The 17,993-nt window shown below is 40.8% G+C and overlaps 2 protein-coding genes across 4 annotated transcripts in view; one reads left to right on the top strand and one right to left on the bottom strand.

Annotated features, from left to right (window-relative positions):
* The window catches only part of UPF2 (UPF2 regulator of nonsense mediated mRNA decay), a 102,407-nt gene extending 86,727 nt beyond the window's left edge, over positions 1-15,680 (bottom strand). For 2 of the 3 annotated variants that reach the window (XM_025445054.3, XM_025445056.3), the window contains exons 1-3: positions 15,382-15,516; positions 9,504-9,883; positions 6,509-7,288 (exon numbers count right to left, since the gene is read on the bottom strand). In XM_025445054.3, coding sequence (XP_025300839.1) covers positions 6,509-7,288; positions 9,504-9,865 — 1,142 coding nt within the window. In that variant the 5' untranslated portion in view covers positions 9,866-9,883; positions 15,382-15,516. Of the gene's footprint in view, positions 1-6,508; positions 7,289-9,503; positions 9,884-15,381; positions 15,517-15,540 lie in introns of those variants that run through there. The other variant, XM_049100847.1, reaches the window with a different exon arrangement.
* Positions 12,286-17,581, top strand: LOC125752947 (uncharacterized). Its single transcript, XM_049096663.1, has 3 exons — positions 12,286-12,366; positions 14,450-15,775; positions 16,330-17,581. Exons 1-3 carry the CDS (start codon positions 12,286-12,288, stop codon positions 16,438-16,440), a joined length of 1,518 nt encoding a protein of 505 aa, XP_048952620.1. The 3' UTR covers positions 16,441-17,581.
* The last annotated feature ends 412 nt before the right edge of the window (positions 17,582-17,993 follow it).

The following is a 17,993-nucleotide window of genomic DNA, read 5'->3' as shown; positions in this document are numbered from 1 at the left end:
GCACTGGAAGAGTTCTATCATACACAAATCTTATGTAGTCCTACATATTTTCCTTGACCATTTATTTATTTACTAAACATCAGACTAAACACATAGCATCTAGTAAGACTATAGATTTAAAGCAGAGAAATAAATGCATCTTAAGTACCTAAATATTCAAAACCCCTAGAATCATTCAGAGGTATTCATCAAATTAAAATGAAACATTTTTTAATGAACATATTATATATGGCAGTTTTTTATGTTTATGAAGCCCACTGGAAAAAGATTTTCAGTCTGATTAACTTTAGAAGACCTGTATGAGGGAACTAAACATTAAGCAGCACATTTGACCAAAGTACCTATCCTATTTGGTATATATCTCATCAAATTTCTTATGAGAAACAAACAAAAAAAAATATCTTATGAGAAGTCCATAGGAATATATCACTATGCAAAATTAAGCTGAATATGATTTATCACATATCATTTTAAATTACAATCTCTTCAGAAACACATACATTCAGAAAGTTGAACAGAAGACATTCTTTTTGAGACTGTCATAAATTAGAGGTTAGCAAACTATTTCTGCAAAGGGGCCAGATATAAATATTTTAGGCTCTGAAGACCATACATCTTTGTTGCAACTACTCAATGCTGCTATGATACAAAAGCAGCCAAGACAATACATAAACAAATGAGCATGACCATGTTCCAATAAAGCTTTATTTATGGACATTGAAATTTGAACTCATATAATTTTAGTATTTCACTGAATATTCCTCTTTTGATTTTTTTCCAATCATCTAAAAAAGTTAAGACCATTCTTATTCTTAGCTCACCAGCTTTATAAAAAGTAGTGGTGGGTCTATCTGACCTGCAGGCCATAGTTTGCCAATCCTTGTCATAATTAGAGTTCACGGAATCAGTATCATTGTTAAATGATTATGAATAAGTACATTCCCTCTCATGACATCACTGTAAAATAGTGAGTTACTGGCATCATTTTAAAGATATGAAAAGTAAGCAATGAAAACAAAATTAATTCCAAATCTTACTCATTATAATAAAAATACAAGGTAGCAGACCTCCTTCACCCAATGTTGAGCTACCACTATCTAGAAGCAATCCTAAGGTACATCAATCTTTTTTTTTTAATTTTTTTTTAATTTTTATTTATTTATGATAGTCATACAGAGGGGGGAGGGGGGGCAGAGACGCAGGCAGAGGGAGAAGCAGGCTCCATGCACTGGGAGCCCAACATGGGACTCGATCCCGGGTCTCCAGGATCGCGCCCTGGGCCAAAGGCAGGCGCAAAACCGCTGCGCCACCCAGGGATCCCAGGTACATCAATCTTTGATTTCTAGTGTTTCTTATATTACTAATTCAATATTGTAAAACTGACAGAAAATATCAAATAGTCCATTCTGGAATTGAGTATTCTATCTCATAAGAAAAGTCATAAATGCCTCAAAAAATTCTAGTATTAAGAGACATATTTTTTGTTTTCTTTTCTAATTGTTATTCTTATTGCTTGTTCTTATTTTGTATATTGTTTATTGTTGTTTTGCATTATTTTAAAGATGAAATTTTTAAATAAGCTATCAAAATTTAAGAAATTTAACATACTCATTTTCAAAATCATAAAAAAACACAAGAGAAATTCTTATCAAATCTTTCTGAGGGATTAAGCAGGCAACATATTACAAGTAATAACCAACATTTACTAAATACTTAAAATGAGCCAGATACTTTAAATGCTTTTACACATAAATTCACTATATCATTTACCTTTATCTCAGAGGTAGAGTACTACTGTTATTCCATTTTACAGAAAAGAAAGCTGAAGTACAAAGATGTGAGATAACTTCCCACGAGTTACAGATCTGAGTAAATAATGGATCAGAGATTTGAACCTAAATAGCTGGCTCCAGAGCCCATGCTCACAACTACTGCACTATACTGCCTCTCAAAATTATTCACTTGGTACCTTATACTGAAATTATAATGCCTCTCAAACGATATATCAAAGGCAAGCCTTCTCAAACTGGGGTGTTTATTTTATATTCTTTTGGGTCCTTGTGTTTGGATCTGACTCGGTAAGCACTAAGTGGCTAAGTTGTTTACTAGACACTTTAAAATCAAGTACAAGTACTAAATGCAGAAGATGACTAATATGAATGTTGTGAAAAATACAGTATGAAGAGATAAGAACTGGATCTGTCACCTGCTATATAAATCACAATGGGCAAGCTCTTTAATTCCTAAATCTATCACTTTCAAGATAGAGGTACTATGAGGATCAATTAAGATCAAACAAGTGATGTGCTTCATCAATGTACAACAGTATTTTCATGAGGAAAAAAAAAATGCCATAGCCCACTGGAGAAAAGGCAAAAACTTCAATGCCAAATATTATTTGGTCTTGTATTAGCCAAATTAAAAAAGAAAAAAAAGGGATCCCTGGGTGGCGCAGTGGTTTGGTGCCTGCCTTTGGCCCAGGGCGCGATCCTGGAAACCCGGGATCGAATCCCACATCGGGCTCCTGGTGCATGGAGCCTGCTTCTCCCTCTGCCTGTGTCTCTGCCTCTCTCTGTGACTATCATAAATAAATAAATAAATAAATAAATAAATAAATAAATAAATAAAAGAAAAAAAAATCTTGGCAAGAGCACAGAAAATCCATTTTAGATTTAGAACACATAGCCAAAATCTCGAAACAATAATCATGAAGCAAACTTAGGAAAAACACTAGGTTTACTTTTCATAATTCACCACTACTGAAAAAGAGAAACTTTGCCACCACTCTTACCAGTTAGGAAGGAACTGACGCTTCAAAATTATCCAAACAATAACTGACTTAATATATGAATTCATGATTTCACTACTACAAGAAACAAATTCTATTACATAATTAAGTTATACATAATAAAAATTAAGTCACTTCTTCAATCTTTATTAAATGCCAAAATAGAGTAGGTAATATTACCTCTATGAGTAATATCTCATAGTACAAAGCATTTTAAGTATAGAGAGCTGAACGTTATAAAAAGCAAAACCTACCAAGTAAAGCTATTAACTCTAAACTAGCAGATGTTACTAGATATTTTTAAATGTGTAAATGTCAATTGTAACTCCCCAGGATCAATCACTTAACCAAAATGCACTTTTAAAATTCTCTAAAGTACAAAAAGCTTTTAAGTGCAAATTTATTAGAATTCATCAAACCCTAGGGTCAGTTGTATCACTTGCTTATAATTGTTTACTTGCTTATAATTGTAAATTCCCCAGGGGCTTTGAAACAGAACTAGCTATCTAATACCTATAGTATCAGCCCAGATAACATGAGAAAAGAACAGCTAAGACTCAACAGGTCTTACGCAGTCACGGTCTTCATTCACTCATTCATTAGTGTCTAAGAAAATACCAGAGATTTTATTATTCTATTTTTTAAATTGGTTGCAAGAATTCTTAAGTATAGACATTAATGAGTATAGACAAAGACTTCACAACTTCTATGAATAGTACCATCTCCCAAGTTAATTAAAATGACCAAAAGCATTTGGAATTCAGACTGAAAATAGAATATATTTTTTTAAAAATTATTAAAGATACCAAATAAAGTCTTAAAGTAATTTAACTACATGAGTCTTAAAAAGCCCCTAGTTCGGCACTTAGATTTCCAGCCATCACCATGCCTGGGAGAAACCTTACTGGGAAAAACTATTGTCCATGAATGTTCCCATGATGTAGAATAACCTCAAAACTCTGACTAGAAGGGGAAACTTTGGGAAATCGGTCATTTTAACAGTACATTGTACTATACTAATACTAGGCCAAGGGAGTCTGCACTAATCCATTCCTCTTGTCTTCTTGGTCAGTAGGTATTCAAATCTACATTATAGAACCTGCTCAATTTGAAGCTATCCTAAAACATGAGTTATTTATTAAGCTATATGCCAATTATTTTCTATATTATGATTAAGATTTTTCCATCTTCCAAATTACTACATCTAAGTAGATAGTATTCCATGATAAAATGACTGCTACAATGCTAAGGTCAATTTATACTAGGTAAATAACCTCCTCTAATACCACAGGTTAACAGTTCCATATTTAAATGAATAGAGTTACTAGGGAAAGCCACAAAACCATGCTCTTAACACTATACCCTGTTCAAAATTTTCATGGTGACTTGAATAATACTAAAAAAACAGGTCTGCTTATCAAAGCTGAATGTGACCAGCAGGTAAGTACATACCAATACATACAGCAGATAATAACATAAACAATGTTTAAAATTGTCATTAGGATATAGTAATATGCCAAAAACATCTAAATAAAGTTAGAAGAGCTAAGTCTGCATTCAGGTTTAAAAGATTATTTCCACTAGTTCAAGGTGAAGAACTGGTTTGGCAGCAGTTCATTTGAGAAATTAAGTGTATGTAAGTCCCACAGTCAAAAGAATGACAAGGCAGCTAGAAAAAATAATGGAATTTGGGGTTACAAGCAGGAAAAAATGCATCCAAAACGAATGCCCTAAGGATAGTCGTGTGGAAATCATGGAACTGAAGGAACAGGAGGTATTTAGCCTTGAGAAGATGAAAGGGAAAAATCCTGGCAATCTGCAAATATTTGAGATATTATCATGGGTATGAAAGAGGAGACATGTCCCATGTCAGTGTTTCTCAAACTATTTCTCAAACTAATAAAGGTGTTTCTCAAACTAATAAGGGAATTCCTTTTTCCTAATCATTGCAGTTTTATAAAATAAAGTAACAATATCCAAGACTATGGAAAACTGCTATAAAGGTGTCTTAAATGCTTTGTCTATTCCTATACTTAATTCATTGTGGGTAGGTAAACAGTTCATGGACCCTCACTTTAAGCAGCTTTATTCCACTGGTACAAGAAAAAAAGTAAATCAAAGGGAATCAAATTTCAGCTTGAATTCCTTGTAAGTAGGTGTGCCCAACATTGGAATGGTGCTTTCAAAGGAAGAATAGTTTATCTATCAGATAATCTAGAAAAAGGACTCCTACACTGGAAAGGTGATTGGATTAAATCACTGTAGACTCTACCCTCTAAGCTTCCCTGAGGCCAATCAGAAGTAAACACACATACAAAACCCTTAAAAAGTAATCAAAGCATACTTACAAAATCAATGTGAGGCATCAGGAAGAACATAAGGGAAAAAGAAAAGGAGTAGGAAAATGACAAAATACTATGTATGTCATAATTAAGAAACCTTAAAGATGTGAGAATTAATAGAGGGCCACTATTTTTTTTCTTTTTTTTCTTTTTAAACTCACTATTGACTATTACATATAATACATCCTGTCTATATATAAATACACCCTGAAGTGGCCTAGTCAAAGTTTAAACAGTGCTCACTATTTAAAAGCACAAAACAAAGATTTTTTTTTAATTACTTTTTAAAGAAACCTTGAGGAACACCATTGCCACCTTAAACTCTCACCTTTTGAGTGACCCTCAACCACCATGGCTTAGTCAAACAGTCAGTGCACCTATCTTGATGCAGACCTAACCGCACTACTACAGTCTTCACTTCTAGTTAAGTTCATCACCTTCCGGTGGTAACTACTTAAAATCAGTAAGTAGGTCCTGCAGGTTTATGAAAATAAGACAAATGTACTCTCCCATACTAATTCTTGAAAATAGCAATTTCAGACTCCTAACCATGTACTTTAAATAGGTACTAGGTACTTGGCCAAAGGCTATTGCTTTATTGCTAGCTATATCCTTTCTGTACTCCCTCAGCCCTCCTCCAAATCCACCCTCCATAAAAGCAGACCTAATGCTTACCAACTACATCAACTTCTAGCTTGTTGATGCCTCCTAGGAACAGAGGCTACACAGTAGTATCTTGTAACAATCAAAGGTGGCCCTCAATCACCTTTACTAATTACCACTGGTAAAGGTGCATACATTATTCCTTGAAACTTTAAACAGTTGTTCCCAGGAGAGAGACTTCCGGAAATGCACTTTACATGGTAGCATTTAAGAAATTTTTTTTCACCTCTGATTTGTTGCACTGTTTTCTTAATTTCTGATCTTAAATACCACTAATAATGACTCATTTTCTAAGAACAAATATCAACAGTGACATCAATAAATTAAGATACAAAACAATGAAAGCAAACCTGCTATAGAGAGGACACAACAAACCACACCAAAATAATGGCAGTAAGTTAAAGTGACAGAAAAAGAAAATTTATCCCTCAACATTAAGGAGTTTTTAAATTATAGGAACAAAACACATCCACAAAGTAAAAATCACCATATACTTGCCAGGTTTCTTCTAAATTCAGAAACAAAATCTATCATAGACTCCCACTTAAACATGAGTACTTAGACTGGTACACTTTGAAATTCTCCTGGAAATGTTAAGAAATCACCTGCAATGAGCCCTTTTCCACATGTTCTTTCAGTGGCCTGAAGACTTTAAAAACTTTTAAGTATGAGCTCCAAAATAAATTCTCAATTCTGAGAAATATTTGAAAATCACCTGTTTTGTCTCTCAGTATTCTGAAGCTCCCTGTGGTCCCTTTTCAGGTGTTTGGTCAAAGATGTAAAGTATTCTTTTAAAAGATTCTGGAAAGGTTGTTGTTTCTCTGGACTAATTATCTCACTAGGAGGAAAACTCAAATTAAACTTCTCTGCAGCACTCTTCACTTTCCGTGGCACAAGCCCAGCAATATCATCTCCACAGTGTCGACAAAAACTAATCACCACAGAAACATGAGTATGGGATTCCCGGTCAGCATTAATAATATTTTTTAGCTGTTCATAGATTAAGGAAAGACCTTCCTTGTCAGTGAAAATCCCAACTATTGTCAACTCTGCAATGAAACGCAAATCAGTTCTTAACTTGGTAATGTTAGGGGTTTTCTCTTCTTTCCTCGCTTCAAAATGTTTTTTCCAAACCTGAAGAAGTGATGGAGCAAAGTCGGCATAACGCTGGTGAAAGAGAGAGCACAAGTGCACAGCACAGTTCACATCAGATATTTTTAGCTTTGCTTCCACAATAGAAGCTACAGCTTCCGCAATGTATTTGCTTAAATTCAGGCCATTAAAATCATGGGACAAGGAGTCTCTCTGTTGTTCGGTAATAGTTTTTAGTTTCTTGACAAAAGCAGTATTTTTCTTCAAACTTGAGTCTAGTCGGCTAAAGAAATTTTCCTCTGGTCGGTTGTCTGGAGCATTTTGGTTTTTGCTACGAAGTTCCTTCCTTAACTGATGTCGTTCCCAGGCTTCCTGATGAAGCTGAAGGGATTCCTCTTTCTCTCTATATAAAAAACAAATAAGTAAATAAAATACTTTGCATATTTTGTAGAATCACTGACCAATTTCAAGAGTGAAAGACAATGAAAATGTAATCATAAACATCAGCATTTCAAACCAAGCAAAACATGCAAAAGGCCCTTTACCTAATTTTAACTTTTAATTTTTTTTTTTCAACTCATGGCCCTGAGATTAAGACCTAAATAAGAGACAGACACCTAACAGACTGAGCTACCCAGGCATCCCTTTAAGATTTTGTTTTTAAGGGATACCTGGGTGGCTCAGTGGTTGAGCATCTGCCTTTGGCTCAGGACATGGTCCTGGAGTCCCGGAATCTAATCCCACATTGGGCTCCCCTGGAGGAGCCTGCTTCTCCCTCTGCCTAAGTCTGTGTCTCTCATGAATAAATAAATAAAATCTTAAAAAAAAGAAAAAAAAAAAAAACTCACAATCCTGAGATCAGAAGTTGCACACTGTACTGACTGAGCAGGTCAGGCACCTTTTCCAACTTTTAAAAACATTTTATTATGGACTTAAGATAATGGGAACCTAGTACACTGAAAATACCAAATGTGGCAGAATGGATGATTCTTAATAACTAGAGTAAAAATCATTCTGCCAACTGGTAAACTAAATAGATAAAATACTTTGTCAACTCTACCTCAATAAAGCTGCAAAAATAAACAAATTAAACACATGATGTATAATACGAAAAATATAAATTAATATGCCCAGGAAGGTGTAAAACCTAGAACAGGTAAAAGCACTGGGAATATAGAAAAAAAAACTGTCCACAAAAAATACTTTAAAGTATTCTTTAAATACTTTAAAATTTAAATTAAGTTAAAAATTAATCTCTTAAAGTATTCTTTAAATACTAAATAATACATTATTTAAAGAATAATGTTTATTAAAAAATAATAATAAGGGGATCCCCTGGGTGGCTCAGCAGTTTAGCGCCTGCCTTTGGCCCAGGGTGTGATCCTGGAGCCCTGGGATCAAGTCCCATCAGGCTCCCTGCATGGAGCCTGCCTCTCCCTCTCTCTCTCTCTGTGTCTCTCATTAATAAATAAAATCTTGGGATCCCTGGGTGGCGCAGCGGTTTGGCGCCTGCCTTTGGCCCAGGGCGCGATCCTGGAGGCCCGGGATCGAATCCCAGGTCGGGCTCCCGGTGCATGGAGCCTGCTTCTCCCTCTGCCTGTGTCTCTGCCTCTCTCTCTCTCTCTCTCTCTCTGTGACTATCATGAATAAATAAATAAAATCTTTAAAAAAAAATAAAAATAAAAATAAAATAAAATAAAATCTTTAAAAATAATAATAATAAAATAAAGAGTAATGTTTATAAAAGAATGCATTAAAAATGTTCTGGTATGTTAAGTACCACTCTTCCATACTTCAGCATTAGCCAAATCTCTAAAGTACCTTTCTCAGTTTTGTCTTAAAATTCAAGTGTAATTGGGGCGTCTGGGTGGCTCAGTCAGTTAAGACTCTACTTCATCTCAGGTCACAATCCCAGGATCCTGGGATGGAGCCCCACATTGGGCTCTATGGCTCAGCAGCAAGCCTGCTTCTCCCTCTCCCTCCGTCTCCCTCTCTGCCTACTTGTGCACTCGCTCGCTCGCTCTCTGTCAGATAAATAAAATCCTTAAAAAAAAAAAAAAAAAAAGTTGAGTGTAATTAAGAAAATTTGGAACCAGGGATGCCTGGGTGGCTCAGCGGTTTGGCACCTGCCTTTGGCCCAGGGCGTGATCCTAGAGTCCTAGGATCAGTCCCATATCAGGCTCCCTGCATGGAGCCCGTTCCTCCCTCTTCCTGTGTCTCTGCCTCTCTGTCTCCAATGAATGAATAAATAAAATCCTTAAAAAAAAAAAAAAAGGCATTTGGCAGCCCGGGTGGCTCAGTGGTTTAACGCCACCTTCAGCCTAGGGCCGGATCCTGGAGACCCAGGATCGAGTCCCACATCGGGCTCCCTACATGGAGCCTGCTTCTCCCTCTGCCTGTGTCTCTGCCTCTCTCTTTGCATCTCTCATGAATAAATAAATAAATTCTGTAAAAAAGCATGGTGCTCTAGTCACTGAAAGTAATAGAACGAGTAACTGAAGATACTCCCAAATCTCATGGAATTGGACCTCAGCAGTCTGATTTCAAATCACCATTGCTTTCCTAACATTTCAATCTCCCCATTCCTTCATATCAATAAATAAAATAAATGTTCTTACTTCAACTGGGCAGCTTCTTCTTCTTGCTGACGTTTTGCCTGCTCTTCTTGCTTCTTTTTCTCTTCCTCTTCATGTTTCTTTTTTTCTTCTTCCTCTTTTTTCTTTAATTCTTCCTCCGCCTTCACCTTTTCTTCTTCTTTTTTCTTTCGTTCCTTGTCTTCTTTTTTTCTCTTATCTTCTTCCAGTTTCTTCTTTTTATCTTCAGGGACCTTAATAACCTCCTTCTTGGCAGTAAGCTTGATCTCGTCTTTTGGTTTCTCCCTGCTACTCACTGGCCGCCTTTCACTGCAGTCTTTTTCCTTGTTGTTTAGTAAAGTTTCTTTTTCTTCCATACTTGCTGGCTTTTTACGCTCAGCTGGCATTATGTTACCCAGAACAATCTGTAAAGTAAAAGAATGTCAGTATTCTTTGTAGTATTGTAAATGCAGTGACTTTTTAGTAATGTGACACTTTTTTAAACAGAACATATTAATGTAATGTTGTGAAAGATTAAATAAATGCATGTAAAATGAACACTATTTCTGCAATAAAATAATTTCTTGGTCACATTCCACATTCTATCATAATTAGTTATGCTTTGCCTTAAGTACTTTTTTACTTTTTATTAAGGAAATACTCGAACACACAAATGAAAGAGAGCACACTATAACCAACCTCCCTATACTCATTGCCCAAATTCAACCATTATCAAATACAAAACAACATTTAATCATAAACACTTCAGTATGTATCTGAGAATATTTTCAATTGGTTTTAATCCCAACAGTTCACATCCATTAGGAGAGGCTGGTGACATTATTTCCTACAACCTGGAACAGAAATTATTTAAGTTGGTACAAAAATGAGCTCTTGCCTCCTACAAATAGACACAGAAGACACAAACTTCACATCATCGTTCTAACCTTATCAAGCTTTATCAAATACAGAAAGCTTCAGCTATCTCAAATTAAATTAAACTTTTAGTCTTTTCATTAGTATTAGTCAAAATTAGTCTATAACATAATGAGGATTCTAAAATCTGTATATTCTGTCTGTCTGCCAATACAGTAGCCACCAGCTCAGGGTTTCTCAGCCTCAGCACTATTACCATTTCAGGCAAGATAATTCTTGGGGGGGGGGGGGGGGGGGGTTGCTGGGGGAGTGATGTTGACACGATTTTGTGCACTATGTGTTTAGCAGCATCCCTGCCTTCTCTACTAAGGACGTGCCAGCAGGATCTCCCCAGTTTTGACAACCAAAAATCACTCCAGATATTGCCAAACGTTGCCTGGGGACAAAACCACCATCAGCTGAAAACCGCGGCACTAGCCACATGTAGCTACTTAGCTACAGGAAAATTAATTAAAAAGTTTGAAATTTCGTTCTTCAGTCACTACCCCTATTTCAAGCGCTCAATTTCACATGACTAGTCTCAACCGCATCAGACAGTGCAGATACAGAACAGTTTAATTATCACAGGACGTTCTACTGGATAACATTAGGTCTATAGTACAGGCTCTATACAGTTAACTGGAAATCAACTTTGGAACAAAAAAAAGTGTATTTCCCAGCAAAATTCAGCATTTTTCTTTCCTAGAAATAAATTTCTCTACTCAGAACTAGTGTTCTAATATAATTTCTTTTATGGACAGTACTTCATGTTTTAGGCCCTAAATCATCTGAAAGCCGTATATGAGAAAATCAAAATACCTTCTATGTAAGAAATACAGAATTAACTTAAACTTCCTACTTTTTTAGGGGATCCCTGGGTGGCGCAGCGGTTTAGCGCCTGCCTTTGGCCCCGGGCGCGATCCTGGAGACCCGGGATCAAATCCCACATCGGGCTCCGGGTGCATGGAGCCTGCTTCTCCCTCTGCCTATGTCTCTGCCTCTCTCTCTCTCTCTCTCTCTCTCTCTCTCTGTGTGACTATCATAAAAAAATAAAATAAAAAATAAAAAAAACTTCCTACTTTTTTATTAAAAGCTAAAGATATACACACTATTCTCAATTATTTTCAAATATAGATTTTAAGTTATAGCAGTAAAAACTAGGTTAGCAAACAAAATATTTGCAAAAATAACTATTCTATAAACACACAATGCATTTATTTCAGCACTCCAATAAATTATCAAAGAAAGAAAACCTAGGCCAATAGAAGCACTTTAAGTAACTTTTGGAGGCACAAGCAACATTCCGTATGTTCTCCCAACCACTTCTTCCTTTCCCTTTTACTCTTTCACTGATTCTATATCACGTCCACATTCTATGCATTTATTTTAACAATAACACTCAAAGGCTTCAGTTAACCTCAATGGCAAAACTCAAGAAAAAAAAGCTGTTAATCCTGTTTAAGCAACCATTTTAACATGAAAGAGCATAACTACTTATTTGCTGGCAAAGCAGTGTTAACATTTATGTTATCTGTCAGCTTCAAAGACCCACCTTTAATGTGAAAAAAGACATGCCCTAAAGCAAGTAAATTTTTAAAAGAAGAAAATACTCATAGCCACCACTCACTGGCCTCACAGTAAACATCTTACTTACATTATCTCATTTAATACTAAAATCTTTATGAGATGAGTATTATCTTCCCTATTTTATAAATGAGTAAACTGAGACTTGACCAAGTAACTTGACTAAGGCCTCCACAGCTGGTGACAGAGCTGGAATTGGAACCCATACTCTCACCTAAAGTTATTAAGAACTTTGAGAGTACCAAACTCTGAAGTGAAAGACCTGATCTTGGATACTGACCACAACAAATCACAGAATTACGTATCTGAATAGAAAGAATCCCTGATAATGGCTAAGCAGTTTTTATATTACTTTTCTAAATTTTGGCATATACTAGTTAAAACATATGGGGATAAGATTATTTCTAAGGTAATAATACAATCTTTCTTAGGGATATTTGTCATTATGTGCAAAACATAATACTCTATATAGAGAGTTGGTATTTTCTGAAGTTTATCAACAAGCAACACTTCAGTGATACAAGGACTACAGAAAATAAAAAGAACGGCAAAAAAATTTGACAGGTAATGTCTCATTTGTGAAGGTAGTATTAGATACTAAGTTCTATGAAAACATTTAAAAATTCACTTGGAATCTGACAAATTTCATAAAGTATCATGTATTAGCTTAACAGAGCCTCCTAGACTTTTGTGACTCTGTACAGTGTTCATTTCTTCAATACCTACTGTGTCAAACTGTAGTAGGCACTCATGAATTGATCCTCCTCTAGAACACAAAGAAACAGATTCCCAATAAAACCCTTAAAATCTTCGGATATATTCTTTCAATCACTTCATCCTTGTATTAAAAACATATCCAAAGTACACTTCGAGCTAAGTTTCAGTGAACAAAAAATATGACAGAAATGTAAAGGTTCATGTAAAGACTAGCAATGCAACATGTGAAAACAACATAGGTTTTGAAGTTTTCCCAACTCTTCATCCTGCTAGCTGTGGGAACTTGGACAACTTAACTTCTCTGAGTCTATTCATCGATAAAATGGAGAAATTGCTACTCTTACAGAATTCTTAAACTACTAACATTGAAGGAAGCATCAAGGCGGCATTCAACAGGGACACCTGGGTGGCTCAGTGGTTGAGCTTCGGCCTTCAGCTCAGGGCGTGATCCCAGGGTTTGGGCTCCCCATAGGGCGCCTGCTTCTCCCTCTGGCAGTCTCTGCCTCTCATGAATAAATAAATAAATTTTTTTAAGGCATTCAAGGGACGCCTGGGTGGCTCAGGGATTGAGCATTTGCCTTTGGCTCAGGGTGTGATCCTGGAGACCTGAGATCAAGTCCCACATGGGGCTCCCTGTGAAAAGCCTACTTCTCCCTCTGCCTGTGTCTCCGGCTCTGTCTCTAATGAATGAATAAATAAAATCCTTCAAAAAAAAGGGGGGGGGGGCATTCAATTAATGTCTATTGTTTCACACAGAGCACTGAAAAGTTCTTTGGAAGATGGGTTTTTTTAAGAATTAGGTCTACTAGACTTTACTCCAATTCTCATTTTTTACATTGACCTGGCAGCAGAAGGGTGACTCACCCGATTAGGCCAGTTTAATCGTTGGTTGGGTCAAGGCTCACTGTCCAGTGCTCTTATCCAACATCTACCCTGACTCAAGATTTTAAAAGCCAAACAAAATATACAAACAACCTAATTTAGACCCATATGCATGTGTATGTGCCGTCAATGAAACTATTTAGTAGTGAAATGCTAACATTTCTTTCAATCCCTCTGACAGTCCCTGCTTGAATACACAGCCAAATATTTCACCTGAACGGCTTCAAGAAGCTTTTCAAGTGAAACCCACAGTTTCAAACAGATTCTGCCTCACAATAATCCAAGATAAATCATTAGTGATCTTTTGTTTTTGTTTTTGTTGTTTTTTTTTTTTTTAATCGGAATATCATTAAGCCCTTACAAAAGACTTCACTGAGTACGATCGCAGTCAGTCCCTTAAAAGGAAGCCACGTCTTTAAAACCACCTTCCTTCCTATAGTGCCCTGGCCGGTGGACTGAATAATCTGGTTTTCGGAAGAGACTGTGAAAAGCCCAAAAGAAAGTAAAACTACTTTCTTGGTAAAACGAGGAGGTACCAGCGGAGCGCACCGAGGGGGGCAGAATGCAGAGCAAAAGGGGGGGTGTCTCCCTCATCAAAGATACTCCTTTACCCAAGTACCATATGGACTGTATGAAATCACAATCAGAAATGCTCTGAAAACGCCCCAGAGGAAGACAAGGCCGGTTCACCTTGTAGTTCTGTGTCACTCAAAACGTCCTGAGGGCAGAACCGCACCGGGGCATTATCTCTCCACCCCCCAACACTGGCTTTACCCAAAGGAAAAAAAAAAAAAAAAAAAGTGTTGAAAACCAAAGACCCACGGGAAGTTTCCTTACACATTTCACCAGAGTTCAGAACTGGCTGTGTCTCGACGAGCTGTGGTATCTTTCAGAGACGCCTGAAAACTACGGTCAACGAGAAGGGTGAGCGCCGCCGGGGCTGCTCCGGTCGCGGGTCCTGGCGGAGCAGGAGGGCGGCTGGTCCGGGTCGGCGGGGAGCCCCCAGCTCGCCAGCCCGACCACCCTGGCCTCCGCGCCCGAGCGCTCAGCAGGGGAGGCGCCGGGCACCGAGGCGCCGCGAGGGAGCCTCAGCCCGTGGGAGACTCGGGGGCAAGCGGACCCAGCGCAGCCCAGCGCAGCCCAGCGCAGCCCAGCGCAGCGCCGCCCGCCCCGAAGCCCCTTCCCCCGCACACGCATCTCCCACAACCCCCTGCTCCGGCGGCACCCTCCCGGCCCGCACTCGCGCCCCCTTGCCCGGGGGCCCCCGCGGTCACCTTCGCCGACCACCGTCGCCCCGACGCCAACTTCTCCCCCTCACGCCCCGCACCCGCCCGACGCCCAGACGCCCCGGCTGGTCTCCCGGCTCCACATCCTCCCACGCGCGCGCGCCCTCCCCGCCTCCTCGCCGTCGCGTCCCTCCGGCTCCCGGGAGCCTTCCCGCAGCTCCCCTCGCTCGACTGCACACCTCCGCCCCGCCACAGCGGCTTCAGCCCCGAGGCCCAGCCCGGGCGTGGAGGGGCGGGGAGGACACCCCCGCAGCCCGCACCCCGCACCCCCCGCCCGCCGCGGCCGCCCCTCACGTCTGCCCCGGGCCGGGGGCGCCCGCCGTGACGGGAGCCTCCGGGAGCCTCCGGGAGAGGGGTCTGAGGAGGACGCCGCCGGAGCTGCGGTCCGTCTGCTGCTCGCCGCCCCCGGAGCGCGGAGGTGCTGAGGTGCCGAGTCGCCTCTCGGGTCCCTCGGGGAGCAGGAGTCCAGGCCGGTGCCCCCCAGCCCCGCTCCCCCCCGAGGGTCGCAGCGGAGGCGGAGGAGGCTCCCCGGGACTCACCTCGAGCCTGTTGTCAACATCAGCCCCGGGTTTCCCAGCACCAACTCCAGCGCTCGGGCTCTCCCCTCCCCTCCCCCCACCTAGCTCGCAGCCGAGGGCCCGCCTTCCCTCCGCTCCCCCTCCTCCCTCCGCCCGCCGGCCCTCCCGCCCGCCACTCACCAGCGCGGCCGGGCTGCGAGTGGGGGCGGGGCGGAGGGAGGAGGAAAAGGGAAAGCTGTCCGGCCACGTGCCCGATCCAAAGCCGTCCGCGTCTCCCTTCCTCCGGCGTTTCGACGCGCTGAGGCTTCACTCCTGGCGCGGACCGCGACCACACGCTCAGACAGCTGCCACGCACACACAGCGGCTTGCTGCGGATCGTCCGCCAGGCCACAGGAGCGAGATTTCCAGACAGGCAGTGAGCAGGGCAGCCACAACCAGCGCCTCCAGCCAGGTCCCCGGCGGAGGGGCGGAGCGTTCCAAGGCCCCAAGGCAGGAAGTGGATTGGTCGCCAGGAAAGGGAAAGCGCCTGAATCGGAGATGCGCAGGCGCAGGCACTTCGGGCGCGCGGGGGGGGGGGGGGGGAGGGGAGTGCGGGGGGGGAAACGCTAGAATGGGGCGGGGCGGAGCTAACAGGAGGTGAGGAAGGGCGGTGGAACGGTAGGAGAATTACGGAGCGCCGTTTGGGACACGTTTGGCCACGTGATCCTCGGGGGAGTTTCCCGGAGCGAACGTCAGGGAAAGGTCTAAGAAGGGAAAGTTTGATTGGACTAATTCGAGGGGTGAGGTTGGAGATTTGGGGAGTTGGAAACCCGAGAAGCTGAAGAATATGGCTGGGGGGGAAAGTAGAAGTTGGTTAGGAATGAGTCTAGATTTAAGAGTGCCGTCGAGTTTCCGAAAGTCCCATCTGGGGAGGATGGGGGGGGGGGGGATTTCCAGAAGCACTTTTTTTTTCTTTTTTTTTTTTTTAAGATGTTGGACGTCAAGAACGACCCAGGGTGCAGAAGGAGAAAGGTTTTCCTCGACGGATCCTGGAAAGCGCTCTGTCCTAGCAAGCCAGTTTCAGACACTGAAATGGAATGACTTCCCCGAGTTATTAAATGTGATCACTCGTTTAAAAAAAAAAAAACAAAAACAACAACAAACAAACAAAAACAAAAAGTTGGCCCAGTCGTCATTTCTTCGCTTTGCGAAACAAAGTCAACCTTCCAAAAGGGGCATCAGCTTCTCCACACAACCTCACTCCTTAAATTGCTGAGGTTTGTGTATCTGGCCTGCAATTTTTTTTTTTTTTTTTTTTTTTCTTACCAAAACTGCTTGGATCTGCTGCTAACGTGATCTCGCTGGTCGGCTTTGTTCAGGAGTCAAAGGGGCAAAGGTGCAAAACTGGACTTGATGCTGGAGTGACACGTGTCGCGCCCCCCCCCCCCACGTGTGAGCCCACAAAATGAGCTGCTACCAACCGCAAATACTTGAGGCCGGTCTAGGTTCCCTTGTATTCAGCTTTTGCCCATTTGCCCCTATTTGCAGCTCTGCTTTCCATTTATTATTAGCTTGAACATCGCCTTCACAAATTCAGTGTTATTTCCTGTACTTCGATTTCTACCCACCCCCCACCCCCAAACACTACTGGTAGGTCAATCGTGAAAAGACTAGCAAGAGAGAAAGGAAAACACCGCTAATATGTACCACTGATAAGCGATTAGCAGAGGAACACCTGGGTGGCTCAGTCGGTTAAGCATTCTTTTTTTTTTTTTTTTTTTAAGGTTTTATGTGTTTATTCCTAGAGACAGAGAGAGGCAGAGACACAGGCAGAGGGAGAAGCAGGCTCCATGCATGGAGCCCAACGTGGGACTTGGTCCCAGGTCTCCAGGGTCAGGCCCTGGGCTGAAGGCAGGGGCTCAACCGCTGAGCCACCCGGGCTGCCCTCGGTTAAGCATTCTGTTCTTCGTAGACGCTCAGAGCTGGATCTCAGGGTTGTGAGTCCACGCCCTGTGCTGGGCTCCATGCTAGGTGTGGAGCCTACATAAAAACAGACACAAAATCATCACGAGACAACTGTCCCAAACCACCATACTGGAGAAGGCCACTCCGTTCTTTCCAAAAGTTCTTTTACTCACAAAAAAAATTAAAAGTAAAAAAGTTATTTTTCTCATTTTGTCTGGCTACCTTAAGAAAATTGATCTCTATGCTGTTAATAAATATATGTATGTATTCAAGTCGATCTTTGCCTTTCATGAGGTTTTGTTTTGTTTTTTTAAAAGATCTTATTCGTGAGACACACAGAGGCAGAGACACAAACAGAGGGAGAAGCAGGCTTCCTGCAGGGAGTTGGTGGCAGGACTCGATCCCAGCACCCTGGGATCACGACCTGAGCTGAAGGCAGATGCTCAACCACTGAGCCACCCGGGTGCCCCCTTCATGAGGCATTAAAAGGAAATCATGTGAATACAGGGATCAAAAAAAACTATTTTTATTGAGCTTTTGCTTATTTTAAATTTGTTATTTTAATTAATAATCACAATCGTCATGTAGGTATCCTGATCCCCATCTTATAGAAACAGAGTTACAGAAAGATAATTTAAGTCAATATCAGAAAACTAGTAAGCATAGTATTCCTTTCACACAAGTCTAAC

Source organism: Canis lupus, chromosome 2 (genome assembly GCF_003254725.2).
Source record: "Canis lupus dingo isolate Sandy chromosome 2, ASM325472v2, whole genome shotgun sequence".
Lineage (NCBI taxonomy): Eukaryota > Metazoa > Chordata > Mammalia > Carnivora > Canidae > Canis > Canis lupus.
This window is presented reverse-complemented; position numbering and strand designations above follow the sequence as displayed.

Coding starts and splice junctions, on each gene's coding strand:
- LOC125752947 (XM_049096663.1), top strand. CDS start 12,286: ATGGCTAAGCAGTTTTTATATTACTTTTCTAAATTTTGGCATATACTA. Junction 12,367..14,449: donor GGGATAAGATTATTTCTAAG/GTAATAATACAA, acceptor GGTATCTTTCAG/AGACGCCTGAAAACTACGGT. Junction 15,776..16,329: donor GCGAGATTTCCAGACAGGCA/GTGAGCAGGGCA, acceptor TTTTTTTTTAAG/ATGTTGGACGTCAAGAACGA.